Raw genomic sequence first — 17,895 nt, 5'->3', positions numbered from 1 at the left:
TGTACATACTGGGGCAGCAAAGATCAGCACACACTGCAGCTAGTTTACTATCAGTGCAGGCAAGAGTAACAGCTTATACTGTACATACTGGAGGCAACAGAGATCAGCACACACTGCAGCTATGTTACTATCAGTACAGGTACAGAGTAACAGCTTATACTGTACATACTGGGGCAGCAGAGATCAGCACACACTGCAGCTAGTTTACTATCAGTGCAGGCACAGAGTAACAGCTTATACTGTACATACTGGAGGCAGCAGAGATCAGCACACGCTGCAGCTAGTATACTATCAGTACAGGCACAGAGTGACAGCTTATACTGTACATACTGGGGCAGCAGAGATCAGCACACACTGCAGCTAGTTTACTATCAGTACAGGCACAGAGTAACAGCTTATACTGTACATACTGGGGCAGCAGAGATCAGCACACACTGCAGCTAGTATACTATCAGTACAGGCACAGAGTAACAGCTTATACTGTACATACTGGGGGCAGCAGGGATCAGCACACGCTGCAGCTAGTTTACTATCAGTACAGGCACAGAGTAACAGCTTATACTGTACACACTGGAGGCAGCAGGGATCAGCACACGCTGCAGCTAGTATACTATCAGTACAGGCACAGAGTAACAGCTTATACTGTACATACTGGAGGCAGCAGGGATCAGCACACGCTGCAGCTAGTTTACTATCAGTACAGGCTCAGAGTAACAGCTTATACTGTACATACTGGAGGCAACAGAGATCAGCATACACTGCAGCTAGTTTACTATCAGTACAGGCACAGAGTAACAGCTTATACTGTACATACTGGAGGAAGCAGAGATCAGCACACGCTGCAGCTAGCTTACTATCAGTACAGGCACAGAGTAATAGCTTATACTGTACATACTGGAGGCAGCAGAGATCAGCACACACTGCAGCTAGTTTACTGTCAGTACAGGCACAGAGTAACAGCTTATACTGTACATACTGGAGGTAGCAGAGATCAGCACACACTGCAGCTAGTTTACTATCAATACAGGCAGAGAGTAACAGCTTATACTGTACATACTGGAGGCAGCAGAGATCAGCACACACTGCAGCTAGTTTACGATCAGTACAGGCAGAGAGTAACAGCTTATACTGTACATACTGGAGGCAGCAGAGATCAGCACACACTGCAGCTAGTTTACTGTCAGTACAGGCACAGAGTAACAGCTTATACTGTACATACTGGAGGTAGCAGAGATCAGCACACACTGCAGCTAGTTTACTATCAGTACAGGCACAGAGTAACAGCTTATACTGTACATACTGGAGGCAGCAGAGATCAGCACACACTGCAGCTAGTTTACTATCAGTACAGGCAGAGAGTAACAGCTTATACAGTACATACTGGGGCAGCAGAGATCAGCACACACTGCAGCTAGTTTACTGTCAGTACAGGCACAGAGTAACAGCTTATACTGTACATACTGGAGGCAGCAGAGATCAGCATACACTGTAGCTAGTTTACTATCAGTACAGGCACAGAGTAACAGCTTATACTGTACATACTGGGGCAGCAGAGATCAGCACACACTGCAACTAGTTTGCTATCAGGACAGGCACAGAGTGACAGCTTATACTGTACATACTGGGGGCAGCAGAGATCAGCACACACTGTAGCTACTATACTATCAGTATAGGCACAGAGTAACAGCTTATACTGTACATACTGGAGGCAGCAGAGATCAGCACACACCACAGCTAGTTTACTATCAGTACAGGTACAAAGTAACAGCTTATACTGTACAAACTGGAGGTAGCAGAGATCAGCACACACCACAGCTAGTTTACTATCAGTACAGGTACAGAGTAACAGCTTATACTGTACATACTGGAGGTAGCAGAGATCACACACCTGCAGCTAGTTTACTATCAGTATAGGTACAGAGTAATAGCGTATACTGTACAAACTGGAGGTAGCAGAGATCAGCACACGCTGAAGCTAGTTTACTATCAGTACTGGCACAGAGTAACAGCTTATACTGTACATACTGGTGGTAGCAGAGATCAGCACACACTGCAGCTAGTTTACTATCAGTGCAAGCACAGAGTAGCAGCGTATACTGTACATACTGGGGGTAGCAGAGATCAGCACACACTGCAGCTAGTTACTATCAGTACAGGCACAGAGCGACAGCTTATACTGTACATACTGGAGGTAGCAGAGATCAGCACATGCTGCAGCTAGTTTACTATCAGTACAGGCACAGAGTGACAGCTTATACTGTACATACTGGAGGTAGCAGAGATCAGCACACACTGCAGCTAGTTACTATCAGTACAGGCACAGAGCGACAGCTTATACTGTACATACTGGAGGTAGCAGAGATCAGCACACACTGCAGCTAGTTTACTATCAGTACAGGCACAGAGCGACAGCTTATACTGTACATACTGGAGGTAGCAGAGATCAGCACACACTGAAGCTAGTTACTATCAGTACAGGCACAGAGCAACAGCTTATACTGTACATACTGGAGGCAGCAGAGATCAGCACACACTGCAGCTAGTTTACTATCAGTACAGGCACAGAGTGACAGCTTATACTGTACACTGTTTACTATCAGTACAGGCACAGGATTAACAGCTTATACTGTACCCGCAGCAGAGATCAGCACACACTGCAGCTAGTTTACTATCAGTACAGGCACAAAGTAACAGCTTATACTGTACATACTGGAGGCAGCAGAGATAAGCACACACTGCAGCTAGTTTACTATCAGTACAGGCACAGAGTGACAGCTTATACTGTACACACTGGAGGTAGCAGAGATCAGCACACACTGCAACTAGTTTACTATCAGTACAGGCACAGAGTAACAGCTTATACTGTACATACTGGAGGTAGCAGAGATCAGCACACACTGCAGCTAGCAAGGAAATGAACAGCGCTACTTAAAAACAGATGAGTGCCTACCTGCAAAAGAGTGCAAGCCCCACTTATGGGATAAAATACACACTGAGCATACACATGACCTGTCTACCACTGGAGGATGTTAGTTTCCTGTAACAGCTTGCATGCAACTTGTTAAGTACTCGTCCCTCCCACTGTGAAGAAGTCATCCCCCATGGGAGGGGCCCTAACACTAACTACATCCTACCTATGCATATGCATAGCCTAGGCGCGCTACCAAGTAAAATTGAAAATTGCGCAAAAAGTGGGATCAGCGCATCACCAGGCCGCCTCCGAATGGCCTCCGATCAGAGATGCGCTGAGCCCCCCCAGAGACTGCAAACGCACCTTGAACCCAAACAGAGGCTCTGCATATACACCAAAAGCAAAGCTGTTAAGTGGGAGCGGCTGACCAAAAATGAATTAAATTAGTATATAGCAAGGAAATGAACAGCGCTACTTAAAAACAGATGAGTGCCTACCTGCAAAAGAGTGCAAGCTCCACTTATGGGATAAAATACACACTGAGCATACACATGACCTGTCTACCACTGGAGGATGTTGGTTTCCTGTAACAGCTTGCATGTAGAGTTGGGCCGAACCTCCGATTTTAGGTTCGCGAACCGGGTTCGCGAACTTTCGCGGAACGTTCGGTTCGCGTTAAAGTTCGCAAACCGCAATAGACTTCAATGGGGATGCGAACTTTGAAAAAAAAAATAATTATGCTGGCCACAAAAGTGATGGAAAAGATGTTTCAAGGGGTCTAACACCTGGAGGGGGGCATGGCGGAGTGGGATACATGCCAAAAGTCCCGGGGAAAAATCTGGATTTGACGCAAAGCAGCGTTTTAAGGGCAGAAATCACATTGAATGCTAAATGACAGGCCTAAAGTGCTTTAAAACATCTTGCATGTGTATACATCAATCAGGTAGTGTAATTAAGGTACTGCTTCACACTGACAGGGCCGGGCCGAGGCATAGGCTGGAGAGGCTCCAGCCTCAGGGCGCAGTGTAGGAGGGGGCGCAGAATTCATTCAGCTGTCATTCCTAATTGTGTTTGAAGCAGAAAGAAATAATACAAGGGGATACATGGCAGTGACTGCAAGCCAGATAACTAGATATTAAGGTGTTGGGGAGGTTGTGGGCCCTGTGGCGCCTCTTAGTCAATAGCAATCAGTGTGTGATGGCTGGGGAGGCAGGGATGGAGGGGCGCACTTTGGTGTCTCAGCCTTGGGCGCTGGAGGACCTTGTCCCGGCTCTGCACACTGACACACCAAACTCACCGTGTAACGCACCGCAAACAGCTGTTTGTGTAGTGACGGCCATGCTGGACTGGTGCGCACCATGGCGAGAGTGCAGGTTTTGGTGGCTTTACAGCCCATATGGTCGGCCTGGCTGATGTAGCTGAATGACAGAACAGTGACTGTCCAGCTGATCAAATTTGGTCTGACCACAATGAAGCAACGACCTTATTATCTTTTGTGTGCCCCCCGAGACACTCATCTAGGCGCCGGTCATTGCTTCATTGTGATACGCAAGCCCCTTCACCACGGCAAGGTAATGATCACGAAGGGGAATGGGCGCATGTACATGCCTTTTCTTTTGTTGTTGCAGCTGCCCGCAGTGCAGCCAGAAAAATTAGGCAGTCATGTACACGCACCCGAAAAATTATTACAGCGGCCGCTGCTAGCAGCGGCCTAAAAAATTCAGCAATCCGCCTGAAGTCCCGGACCCTGTTGGTGGTGGCGGAGAAGGTAGTGAAGCGGCCTGCAGGCAGACATGCTGTGTGGAGGGACTGGGAGCGACTTAGTCTTCTTGGGGCAGGCCAGGCAGCCAGTCACACGGCGTGCAGGCAGAGATGCTGTGTGTGCGGGGACTGACTTAGTCTTGGGGCGGGCAGCAGCCCTCCGGGATCCATGCCTCATTCATTTTGATAAAGGTGAGGTACTTAACACTTTTGTGACTTAGGCGACTTCTCTTCTCTGTGACAATGCCTCCAGCTGCGCTGAAGGTCCTTTCTGAGAGGACGCTTCGGCAGGGCAGGAGAGAAGTTGGATGGCAAATTGGGACAGCTCTGGCCACAGGTCAAGCCTGCGCACCCAGTAGTTCAAGGGTTCCTCATCGCTGTTCACAGCAGTGTCTACATCCACACTTAAGGCCAGGTAGTCGGCTACCTGCCGGTCGAGGCGTTGGTGGAGGGTGGATCCGGAAGGGCTACGGCGAGGCGTTGGACTAAAGAACGTCTGCATGTCCGACATCACCATGAGATCGCTGGAGCGTCCTGTCTTTGACTGCGTGGACACGGGAGGAGGATTAGTGGCAGTGGTACCTTGCTGGCGTTGTGCTGTCACATCACCCTTAAAGGCATTGTAAAGCATAGTTGACAGCTGGTTCTGCATGTGCTGCATCCTTTCCACCTTCCGGTGAGTTGGTAACAGGTCCGCCACTTTTTGCCTGTACCGAGGGTCTAGTAGTGTGGCCACCCAGTACAGCTCATTACCCTTGAGGTTTTTTATACGGGGGTCCCTCAACAGGCAGGACAGCATAAAAGACGACATCTGCACAAAGTCGGATCCAGTACCCTCCATCTCCTCTTGCTCTTCCTCAGTGACGTCACGTAAGTCAACCTCCTCCCCCCAGCCGCGAACAATACCACGGGAAGGTTGAGCAGCACAAGCCCCCTGCGACGCCTGCTGCGGTTGTTCTCCTGCCGCTGTCCCCTCCTCCTCCTCCTCCCCCAAAGAAACACCTTGCTCATCATCCTCTGAGTCTGACTCGTCTTCTGCACACGACCTCTCTTCTTCCTCCTCCTCCCAGCTCTGTGCTGCCGCAGGTGTTGAGGAAACAGCTGGGTCTGATGAAAATTGGTCCCATGCCTGTTCCTGCCGTAACGGTTCCTGGTCACGCTCATTCGCAGCTTCATCCGCCACTCTACGCACAGCACGCTCCAAGAAGTACGCGTAGGGAATTAAGTCGCTGATGGTGCCCTCACTGCGGCTCACCAGGTTGGTCACCTCCTCAAACGGCCGCATGAGCCTGCATGCATTTTTCATCAGTGTCCAGTTGTCGGGCCAGAACATCCCCATCTTCCCAGACTGTTTCGTTCTACTCCAGTTGTAGAGGTACTGGGTGACGGCTTTCTTCTGTTCTAGCAGGCGGGAGAACATGAGCAGGGTCGAATTCCAGCGAGTGGGGCTATCGCAAATGAGGCGTCTCACCGGCATGTTGTTTTTCCGCTGAATTTCTGCAAATCGTGCCATGGCTGTGTAAGACCGCCTCAAATGCCCACAGAACTTCCTGGCCTGCTTCAGGACATCCGCTAAGCCAGGGTACTTTGCCACAAATCTTTGAACAACTAGATTCATGACATGTGCCATGCAGGGTATGTGTGTCAGCTTCCCCATATGCAAAGCGGCAAGCAGATTGCTGCCGTTGTCGCACACCACGTTGCCTATCTCCAGGTGGTGCGGGGTCAGCCACTCATCCACCTGTTTCTTAAGAGCAGCCAGGAGAGCTGCTCCAGTGTGACTCTCCGCTTTGAGACAAGACATGTCTAAGATGGCGTGACACCGTCGTACCTGGCATGCAGCATAGGCCCTGCGGAGCTGGGGCTGTGTAGCTGGAGAGGAGAACTGCCACTCAGCCAAGGAGGAGGAGGACAGCGAAGAGCATGTAGCAGGAGGAGAGGAGGTGGCAGGAGGCCTGCCTGCAAGCCGTGGAGGTGTCACAATTTGGTCCGCTGCGCCCTGCTTGCCATCGTTCACCACCAGGTTCACCCAATGGGCTGTGTACGTAATGTAGCGGCCCTGCCCGTGCTTGGCAGACCAGGCATCCGTGGTCAGGTGTACCCTTGACCCAACGCTCTTCGCAAGAGATGACACCACTTGCCTCTCAACTTCCCGGTGCAGTTGGGGTATGGCCTTTCTCGAAAAATAAGTGCGGCCTGGCATCTTCCACTGCGGTGTTCCGATGGCCACAAATTTACGGAAGGCCTCAGAGTCCACCAGCCGGTATGGTAACAGCTGCCGAGCTAACAGTTCCGCCACGCCAGCTGTCAGACGCCGGGCAAGGGGGTGACTGGCCAAAATTGGCTTCTTCCGCTCAAACATTTCCTTCACGGACACCTGACTGCTGCTGTGGGCAGAGGAGCAGGAACCGCTCAAGGGCAGAGACGGAGTGGAGGAGGGTGCCTGTGAAGGTGGAAGGGAGAAAGCGGCAGAAGCAGATGATGCACCTGAAGGAGGAAGAGCAGAAGGAGGGTGACTTTTCTTTTGTGTGCTGCTGCTGCTTTTGCTCAGGTGGCCATCCCATTGCTGTTTGTGCCTTTTCTCCAGGTGCCTTCGTAAGGCACTTGTCCCTACGTGAGTGTTGGCCTTTCCACGGCTCAATTTTTGTTGGCAGAGCGAACAGATGGCTTTGGTCCGATCTGAGGCACACACATAAAAAAATTTCCACACTGCTGAGCCACCCTGGGATGTGGGCACTATGGGGACCTCAGCAGCTGATGCTGAAGGGCAAGTCGGCTGGCTGTACATAGGTGGCGATACATGGTGCCGGACTCTGCCACCAGCTGTTTCTGACGAAGAGCTGCCCCAGCTTCTTTCAGCAACTTCTCTCCTCCTACTACTCTCTGACTCCCCCTCTGAACTGTCCCCCTCTTCATCTCCTCTATTGGGAACATACAGAGGATCCCTATCATCGTCATCATCGTAATCATCCTGCCCAGCTTCGCTTGCCTCAGAAAAATCCAAACGTGTAGGTCCTTCATCCTCCTTACACGTTACATCCATAGTGTTGCCGCGTAACGCAGACATATGAGCTGGCGAAAATTCATCTGGCTGTAACAACAATGGCTGTGCATCAGTGATTTCACCACCACTAAATAATTCTTGCGAAGTGTCAAATGCAGCGGAAGTGGTGCTAGTAGTAGCGCTGGTGGCTGAGCAAGATGAGGTGTTCTGTGTCGCTAAATACTCAACCACGTCCTGACAATCTTGGGAGGTGATGGGACGTGCCTTCTTCCAAGCACTGTACTGTGGGCCAGGTCCACACGAAATTACATTTACACGACCTCGCGCAGACCTGCCGGGTGGCCTTCCTCTGCCTCTGGCACTACCTCTTCCTCTACCTGTTTTGTCCATATCGGGTATGCACGGAGTGGTATATCACACTGCGTGCACTCACGTAGGTAGGTGGGTTCACTTAACTGCACAGGTATGCGCACTGATGCGGTGGGTTCACTGAACAGTACAGGTATACAGTGGCGGGTTCACTGAACAGAACAGGTATACAGTGGCGGGTTAACAGAAGAGGTATGCAGTGGCGGGTTCACTAAACAGGTATACAGTGGCGGGTCCACTGAACAGAACAGATATACAGTGGCGGGTTCACAGAACAGGTATGCAGTGGCAGGTTCACTGAACACAACAGGTATGCAGTGGCGTGTTCACTAAACAGGTATACAGTGGCGGGCCCACTGAACAGAACAGGTATACAGTGGCGGGTTCACAGAACAGGTATGCAGTGGCGGGTTCACTGAACAGGTATACAGTGGCGGGTCCACTGAACAGAACAGGTATACAGTGGCGGGTTCACAGAACAGGTATGCAGTGGCGGGTTCACAGAACAGGTATGCAGTGGCGGGTTCACTGAACAGGTATACAGTGGCGGGTCCACTGAACAGAACAGGTATACAGTGGCGGGTTCACAGAACAGGTATACAGTGGCGGGTCCACTGAACAGAACAGGTATACAGTGGCGGGTTCACAGAACAGGTATGCAGTGGCGGGTTCACTGAACAGGTATACAGTGGCGGGTCCACTGAACAGAACAGGTATACAGTGGCGGGTCCACTGAACAGAACAGGTATACAGTGGCGGGTTCACAGAACAGGTATGCAGTGGCGGGTTCACTGAACAGGTATACAGTGGCGGGTCCACTGAACAGAACAGGTATACAGTGGCGGGTTCACAGAACAGGTATACAGTGGCGGGTCCACTGAACAGAACAGGTATACAGTGGCGGGTTCACAGAACAGGTATGCAGTGGCGGGTTCACTGAACAGGTATACAGTGGCGGGTCCACTGAACAGAACAGGTATACAGTGGCGGGTTCACAGAACAGGTATGCAGTGGTGTGTTCACTAAACAGGTATACAGTGGCGGGTCCACTGAACAGAACAGGTATACAGTGGCGGGTTCACAGAACAGGTATACAGTGGCGGGTCCACTGAACAGAACAGGTATACAGTGGCGGGTTGACAGAACAGGTATGCAGTGGCAGGTTCACTGAACACAACAGGTATGCAGTGGCGTGTTCACTAAACAGATATACAGTGGCGGGTCCACTGAACAGAACAGGTATACAGTGGCGGGTTCACAGAACAGGTATACAGTGGCAGGATCACTGAAAAGGTATACAGTGGCGGGTCCACTGAACAGAACAGGTATACAGTGGCGGGTTCACAGAACAGGTATACAGTGGCGGGTCCACTGAACAGAACAGGTATACAGTGGCAGGTTCACAGAACAGGTATACAGTGGCGGGTCCACTGAACAGAACAGGTATACAGTGGCGGGTTCACAGAACAGGTATGCAGTGGCAGGTTCACTGAACACAACAGGTATGCAGTGGCGTGTTCACTAAACAGGTATACAGTGGCGGGTCCACTGAACAGAACAGGTATACAGTGGCGGGTTCACAGAACAGGTATACAGTGGCAGGATCACTGAACAGGTATGCAGTGGCAGGATCACTGAACAGGTATACAGTGGCGGGTCCACTGAACAGAATAGGTATACAGTGGCGGGTTCACAGAACAGGTATACAGTGGCGGGTCCACTGAACAGAACAGGTATACAGTGGCGGGTTCACAGAACAGGTATACAGTGGCAGGATCACTGAACAGGTATGCAGTGGCAGGATCACTGAACAGGTATGCAGTGGCAGGATCACTGAACAGGTATGCAGTGGCAGGATCACTGAACAGGTATGCACTGGCAGGATCACTGAACAGGTATACAGTGGCGGGTCCACTGAACAGAACAGGTATACAGTGGCGGGTTCACAGAACAGGTATACAGTGGCGGGTCCACTGAACAGAACAGGTATACAGTGGCGGGTTCACAGAACAGGTATGCAGTGGCGGGTTCACTGAACAGGTATACAGTGGCGGGTCCACTGAACAGAACAGGTATACAGTGGCGGGTTCACAGAACAGGTATGCAGTGGCGTGTTCACTAAACAGGTATACAGTGGCGGGTCCACTGAACAGAACAGGTATACAGTGGCGGGTTCACAGAACAGGTATACAGTGGCAGGATCACTGAACAGGTATACAGTGGCGGGTCCACTGAACAGAACAGGTATACAGTGGCGGGTTCACAGAACAGGTATACAGTGGCGGGTCCACTGAACAGAACAGGTATACAGTGGCGGGTTCACAGAACAGGTATACAGTAGCGGGTCCACTGAACAGAACAGGTATACAGTGGCGGGTTCACAGAACAGGTATGCAGTGGCAGGTTCACTGAACACAACAGGTATGCAGTGGCGTGTTCACTAAACAGGTATACAGTGGCGGGTCCACTGAACAGAACAGGTATACAGTGGCGGGTTCACAGAACAGGTATACAGTGGCGGGTCCACTGAACAGAACAGGTATACAGTGGCGGGTTCACAGAACAGGTATACAGTGGCAGGATCACTGAACAGGTATGCACTGGCAGGATCACTGAACAGGTATGCAGTGGCAGGATCACTGAACAGGTATGCACTGGCAGGATCACTGAACAGGTATGCAGTGGCAGGATCACTGAACAGGTATGCACTGGCAGGATCACTGAACAGGTATGCAGTGGCAGGATCACAGTACAGGTATGCAGTGGGCTGAGGGCTCACTGAACAGAACAGGTATGCAGCCAGGAAAAGCTAAGCCTAATTAATCTTTCCCTAGAGACAGACAGCAGCTCGCCCTACTCTCTCTAATGCAGGCACACGAGTGGCCGTAATGGCCGCCGCTGCCTGCCTTATATAAGGGGGAGTGGGGCTCCAGGGGCTAGTGTAGCCTAATTGGCTACACTGGGCCTGCTGACTGTGATGTAGAGGGTCAAAGTTGACCCTCAGGTGCATTATGGGGCGAACCGAACTTCCGCAAAACGTTCGCGTGCGGCACCCGCACGCGAACCACCTAAGTTCGCGCGAACCACGTTCGCCGGCGAACAGTTCGGCCCAACTCTACTTGCATGCAACTTGTTAAGTATTTGTCCCTCCCACTGCGAAGAAGTCAATCCTCCATGGGAGGGGACCTAACACTAACTAAATCCTACCTATGCATATGCATAGCCTGGGCGCGCTACCAAGTAAAATTGAAAATTGCGCTCACACACTGCAGCTAGTTTGCTATCAGTACATGCACAGAGTAACAGCTTATACTGTACATACTAGAGGAAGCAGAGATCAGCACACACTGCAGCTAGTTTACTATCAGTACAGACACAGAGTAACAGCTTATACTGTACATACTGGTGGTAGCAGAGATCAGCACACACTGCGGCTAGTTTACTATCAGTACAGGCAGAGTAACAGCTTCTACTGTACATACTGGAGGTAGCATTGATCAGAACACACTGCAGCTAGCTTACTATCAGTACAGACACAGAGTAGCAGCTTATACTGTACATACTGTAAGCAGCAGATCTTTCTGTTAGGGTGGGGAAGTTGGGGAGAGTTTGGAAGGAGTCAGGGAAAAAATATTTCACAGACAGATGTGATTTAATAAATAAAGATATGTATTGGACCAATGTGCCTACAGAGCTCTGGTCCACTTTAAGCACATTACGGCAAATGACTTCCAGCACTGCTTAGAAGAGATTTACCCCCAGAACAATATATAAGCACACCTGAAGTGAGAGGGATATAGAGGCTGCCATATTGATTTCCTGTTAAACAATACCAGTTGCCTGGCAGCCCTGCTGGTCTATTTGGTTGCAGTACGCCAGAAACAAGCATGCGCATACTGGAGGAAGCAGTACACCAGAGAATACTTGTCAGATTTGTCAAAAATGTCATAAACACCTGATCTGCTGCATGCTTGTTCAGGGGCTATGGTTGAAAGTGTTAACAGCGTTGAGTATGTTGGCGCTTTATAAATACAATGAATAAATACAATAAATAAATATTAGAGGCAGAGGATCAGCAGGACAGCCAGGCAACTGGTATTACTTAACAGGAAATCTAAATGGCAGCCTCCATAGTCTTCTCACTTCAGTTGTCCTTTAAATAAAGCACATTGCCTGGCTGTCCTTCTGATCCTCCGCCTGTAATACTGTTAGCCATAGCCCCTGAACAAGCATGCAGATCAGGTGCTCTGACTGAAGTGTGACTGGATTAGCTGCATCATGCTTGTTTCAGGTGTGTGATTCAGACACTACTGCAGCCAGAGAGATCAGCAGGGCTGCCAGGCAACTGGTATTGTTTAACAGGAAATGAATATGGCAGCCTCCATATCCCTCTCTTTTCAAGTGTCCTTTAATAAATAACTTCTATAGACATCTTTGTGAATAAAGCTTGAGAGGTGCGCATATCAGGATTTCCCGCTGACACCTTCCTGTGCCCATCTGAGAGTGCCAGGGAGGGCCGGCCCAGTGAGCCGGGAGTCTTTCCTGCGCCCGTCCGGGAGGGCCGGCCCAGTGAGCCGGGAGCCTTTGTCTTCCTGTACACATGGCAGCCGTGTGACTCTCCTGCCAGTAATGAGATTTTCCTAGCTCCATGCCAGGATTGCTGGGCACAGTGCCCACTACTAATGGAAGCAAAGATTAACCCTTTACACCAGCCTGGCAAAGCCTGCAGCCGGGATTAGAGTGTAAGCTCACAGATCCATAACGCTCAAGTGCTGTCAGCGGCTCTTTGGGAAAAGCTTGCTTATTTGTTTTAAAGGGGCACTATGGCGAAAAATAGCAAAATGTAAAATATGTGCAAACATAGTAAGAAGTATGTTTTTTTCCAGAGTAAAATGAGCCATAAATTACTTTTCTCCTATGTTGCTGTCACTTACAGTAGGTAGTAAAAATCTGACAGAAGTGACAGGTTTTGGACTAACCCATCTCTTCATAGGGGATTCTCAGCAACGCTTTTATTCTTTATAAAGATATTCCCTAAAAAGGATGTAAACAATGATGCTGGCCAGCTTCCCTGCCCACTACACAGTTTTTTGGCAGTTGGACAGAGCAACTGCCATTCACTAAGTGCTTTTGAAAATAAATACATTCCTGAGAATCCCCCTATGAAGAGATGGACTAGTCCAAAACCTGTCACTTCTGTCAGATTTCTACTGCCTACTGTAAGTGACAGCAACATAGGAGAAAAGTCGTTTATGGCTCATTTTACTCTGGAAAAAACGTACTTCTTATTTGTCTATGTTTGCACATATTTTAAATTTTACAATTTTTCGCCACAGTGCCCCTTTAAGTTTACAAATAATTTTATCCGTTTCTATCCAGCATGCCAGCTCGATGCCATTAGCTCCATTAGTCCTGTCAGTGATGAGCCGTCGCTCTGCGGGGTATTGCCAGTAACAGTGATAAGTCGTTGCCCCCTCGCCAGCCTGAACCCCCCAGAGAATAACATACTATTCGCTCCCCGTGGCTTCCGTGGCACGAGGCACATCAGATTCTCTCCATACTGTATATCCACCGCTCTGCGCAGAGAAACCGGACACACTCACATCAAATGATCCGTTTTCTGAAGATTCGATTATTTCGATTGAATTTCCCCGGTGCTGAGGGTGGATCGAGTTACCGGTCAGAGAGACGACAGATTGAAATGGAGAGATGTCATCACCTGCACGGCACAGACCGGCCGCCCTTGTTCCCGGCCGGGGAATACGGTGTAGAGTTCTGAACCGTAACCAGATTCTGGGAAAGCAGCTCAGAGGAGAAAATGGTCCATATCCAATTAAAGTGGACCTGAACTCTTGCACAGGACAGAAGGAAGACATAAAGAAATGCACCCTGTATGTATTTACAGAGTTTAGCCTGTCTAATTCCCCCTCATCTGTGACTAATCACTAGTTGTAATTTGATTTCTCCCCCGTGTCACCTGACTGCCATGGCAGATAAGCTCATTTAAAAGCACAGGATGTTAACAATATGTCGGCTTCCATGAAAGCAGGAAGTAGACACACTGCAGATTTATTGCAGGATTTGTATCAGCTGTAACAAAGAAATGTTTTTCTTTAAAGGTATTTATGCTGCTGCGTAACATTTTGAGCAGAGAGGAAGTTCTGAGTTCAGGTCCGTAATAACTTTTTCTTCTGGGGTTTCTCCTAGGTGGGATTTCCAAACTTAAATCCCCAACAAGGAAGAAAATACTTCAAAATAATTTTGGCAGTACTTTCTCACCTTCGTTTTTGTACTTTTTCAATTGCAAAGTGCTGAAAAGTTATTGTAAGGAGAAGACAAAAAATTACCTGCTAGTAGAAAAATGTAATCGCACGTGGGCCCTGGTCTTATTCCCAAATTACCCGCGGTGATCACACACCGGCCGCAATGCAAGCCTAGGAACAGAGTGATGGGAGGAGTGTAAAGGCAACTGACCTGAGAGGGTTATGAAGGCTGCCATATTTATTCCCTTTTAAAGAGACACTGAAGCGGAAATTATGATATAATGATTTGTATGTGTAGTACAGCTAAGAAATAAAACATTAGGAGCAGAGACATGAGTCTAATATTTGTTTCCAGTACAGGAAGAGTTACAGCAGTAGGATCAGCCATACTATGCCAAGGGGAAAAAACACATATATAAGCAGATAAATACGTGATCTACTTACATAACACATGTATTGTACTGTCCACGTTTTGATTTCAGTGAATGTTATCTAGTAAATGACGAGAATTCTGTTCCTGGTGGGAACCATGTCTCTTGCCCACAGTTTAGGCTAAATCCTGATGTCATTTCTGCCCTTTACCTTTTTCTTTTCTCCTCCAATCGCTGAGTCACCTCAGCCTTGCTTGTAAACACAAGTGAGCAGGGGATCGTGTTTCAGATAGGCAGGGAAGTAAATGGAAGAGGAGAAATGTATTATAGATAAAAAGAACCCCCAGCATGCACCTGCTTGGCACTGACTATTAAAGGGAGTATGTGATAACTCCAAATCATAACAGCAGAAAAAGTTTTGAAAGTTTTGAATGCAGGATTAGCATCTTTATCACTTAATACACTCAGACCAGTTGCTGTTGAAATTTGATTTGTATAGTGACAATCCCGCTGTAAGCAACTCCAGTTGTTATCTATGCAAAAGTGCCATTGAGCTCCAGGACTTTCCAAGTCGCAGAGAGCTCTGTCTTCTGAAGCTTGTTATCTCAACTATCAATCACTTTATTTTATTTTTCTCTCCAGAAGACAATTCAAAAGTTCACTGGCCTGCTCTGTAAAATCATTTAGAATGCTGAGTAGTGTGTAAACTACAAATATTAGAGAATGATGCAATGTGAAACTGAAAATAAAAATATGAGAATATTTTCTTTGCAACTTATGTTCTAGTAATTATCCGTACTACACAACCAATTCATTATAATTTTTTTTCCGTTTCAGTGTCTCTTTAACCACTTCAGCCTTCAGTGTCTTTTCAGCTTATACATCCGAGCAACTTTCACCTCCCATTAATTCGCCAATAACTTTATCACTACTTATCACAAATGAATTAATCTATATCTTGTTTTTTCCGCCACCGATTAGGCTTTCTTTGGGTGGTACATTTTGCTAAGAATTATTTTTTTTCTAAATGCATTTTAACAGAAATATTAAGAAAACAATAGAAAAAAATCATTATTTCTCAGTTTTCAGCCATTCTAGCTTTAAAATAATACATGCTACCATAATAAAAACCCACGTATTGTATTTGCCCATATGTCCCGGTTATTACACCATTTAAATTATGTCCCTATCACAATGTATGGTGCCAATATTTTATTTGGAAATAAAGGTGCATTTTTTCAATTTGCATCTATCACAATTTACAACAAGCTAATAATTCAAACAATTTTAGTAATATACTCTCTTTACATGCATATTACAAAAGTTCAAACCCTTAGGTAATTATTTATTTTGTTTTGTGTTTTTTATTGTAATTTTTTTTTTTTATTTAAAATTTTATTTGTTTTTTTTTTTGGAGTGGGGAGGTAAACAGATAATTTTAAATGTAATTGATTGTGTATATTTTTTTAAAAAATGTATGTAGATGTAGTTTTACTATTTGGCCACAAGATGGCCACAGTAATTTTTTTTGTTTTTCATCCTGTAAGCGAGAGCTAGGGTAGGTGTTCAGGGCCTGTGATGGGGGTGTGGGCACTCACCTGTGGAGGATGGGTAGGGCAGGTGATCAGGGCCTGTGATGGGGGTATGGGCACTCACCTGTGGAGGATGGGTAGGCCGGGTGTACAGGGCCAGTGATGGGGTGAGGGCACTCACCTGTGGAGGATGGGAAGGGCAGGTGATCAGGGCCTGTGATGGGGTGTGGGCACTCACCTGTTTGGAGGATGGGTAGGGCAGGTGTACAGGGCCTGTGATGGGGGTGTGAGCACTCACCTGTGGAGGATGGGTAGGGCAGGTGACCAGGGCCTGTGATGGGGGTGTGGGCACTCACCTGTGGAGGATGGATAGGGCAGGTGACCAGGGCCTGTGATGGGGGTGTGGGCACTCACCTGTGGAGGATGGGCAGGCGATCAGGGCCTGTGATGGGGGTGTGGGCACTCACCTGTGGAGGATGGGTAGGGCAGGTGATCAGGGCCTGTGATGGTGTGAGGGCACTCACCTGTGTGGAGGATGGGTAGGAAGGTGATTAGGGCCTGCGATGAGGGTGTGGGCACTCACCTGTGGAGGATGGGTAGGGCAGGTGTTCAGGGGCTCAGGGCCTGCGATGGGGGTGTGGGCACTCACCTGTGGATGATGGGTAGGCCAGGTGTACAGGGCCTGTGATGGGGGTGTGGGCACTCACCTGTGGAGGATGGGTAGGGCAGGTGACCAGGGCCTGTGATGGGGGTGTGGGCACTGACCTGTGGAGGATGGGTAGGGCAGGTGATCAGGGCCTGTGATGGGGGTGTGGGCACTGACCTGTGGAGGATGGGCAGGTGATCAGGGCCTGTGATGGGGGTGTGGGCACTCACCTGTGGAGGATGGGTAGGCCAGGTGTACAGGGCCAGTGATGGGGTGAGGGCACTCACCTGTGGAGGATGGGTAGGGCAGGTGATCAGGGCCTGTGATGGGGGTGTGGGCACTCACCTGTGGAGGATGGGTAGGGTAGGTATTCAGGGCCTGGTCCCCCCAGTAGGACATCTCCCCCGTCTCCTGTACATGCTGCTTCTCGGAGAGGCGAGATCTGAGGCGTGTGGATAATGATCTGAAACACAGGCTGAGCTTTTACTTACAATGAGTGATAAATAATTCAGAGTCCCCGGGGAGGCCGGCTGTAAGTGGAGGCGCCGCTGGAGGCAGGTGTGTGTGTGTGGCGAGAGCAGACAGGTGGGCGGGGAGCGTCTGCCGAGCAGGTGAGAGACGGCACAGGTGGGCGATACTCCACCTTCCTGTATATACAATACTTTATAAGATTTTGCAACCGGTTGAAATAACTGATATGTATGAATATTAAAAAGTGTAACCTAATCATTGACTTAATGCTGTTATCAGAAAATGCAACCCTACCACCTAGCTCTATTCTCACCCAGAACCCTCCTCTGTCGGACAACTAATACCCCCTTCCCACGGGAAGCTAACTTCCCCCCTCCTGGCGGCAACTAATGCGGAGTACACACGTTACGTTTTTTCAGGCAATAGATGGATCAGGTACATAAAATCCGTCATGTCCGATATTGCTCCCGATCGTTTCCGCGCTCAATTTCTTATAGCGGTGAATGGGAAAAGATAAGAAAAACGAATGAAGATAAGAGAATTGAGCGCGAAATCGATTCCCTCATC

General features: G+C 48.7%; 1 protein-coding gene across 6 annotated transcripts in view; it reads right to left on the bottom strand.

Annotated features, from left to right (window-relative positions):
- Positions 1–17,282, bottom strand: part of POPDC2 (popeye domain containing 2) — a 48,441-nt gene extending 31,159 nt beyond the window's left edge. For 3 of the 6 annotated variants that reach the window (XM_068266290.1, XM_068266296.1, XM_068266289.1), the window contains exon 1: positions 13,554–13,631. In XM_068266290.1, coding sequence (XP_068122391.1) covers positions 13,554–13,590 — 37 coding nt within the window. In that variant the 5' untranslated portion in view covers positions 13,591–13,631. The other 3 variants (XM_068266292.1, XM_068266295.1, XM_068266294.1) reach the window with 3 other exon arrangements.
- Positions 17,283–17,895: the final 613 nt, after the last annotated feature.

This window comes from Hyperolius riggenbachi, chromosome 2 (genome assembly GCF_040937935.1).
Source record: "Hyperolius riggenbachi isolate aHypRig1 chromosome 2, aHypRig1.pri, whole genome shotgun sequence".
NCBI classification, from domain to species: Eukaryota; Metazoa; Chordata; class Amphibia; order Anura; family Hyperoliidae; genus Hyperolius; species Hyperolius riggenbachi.
This window is presented reverse-complemented; position numbering and strand designations above follow the sequence as displayed.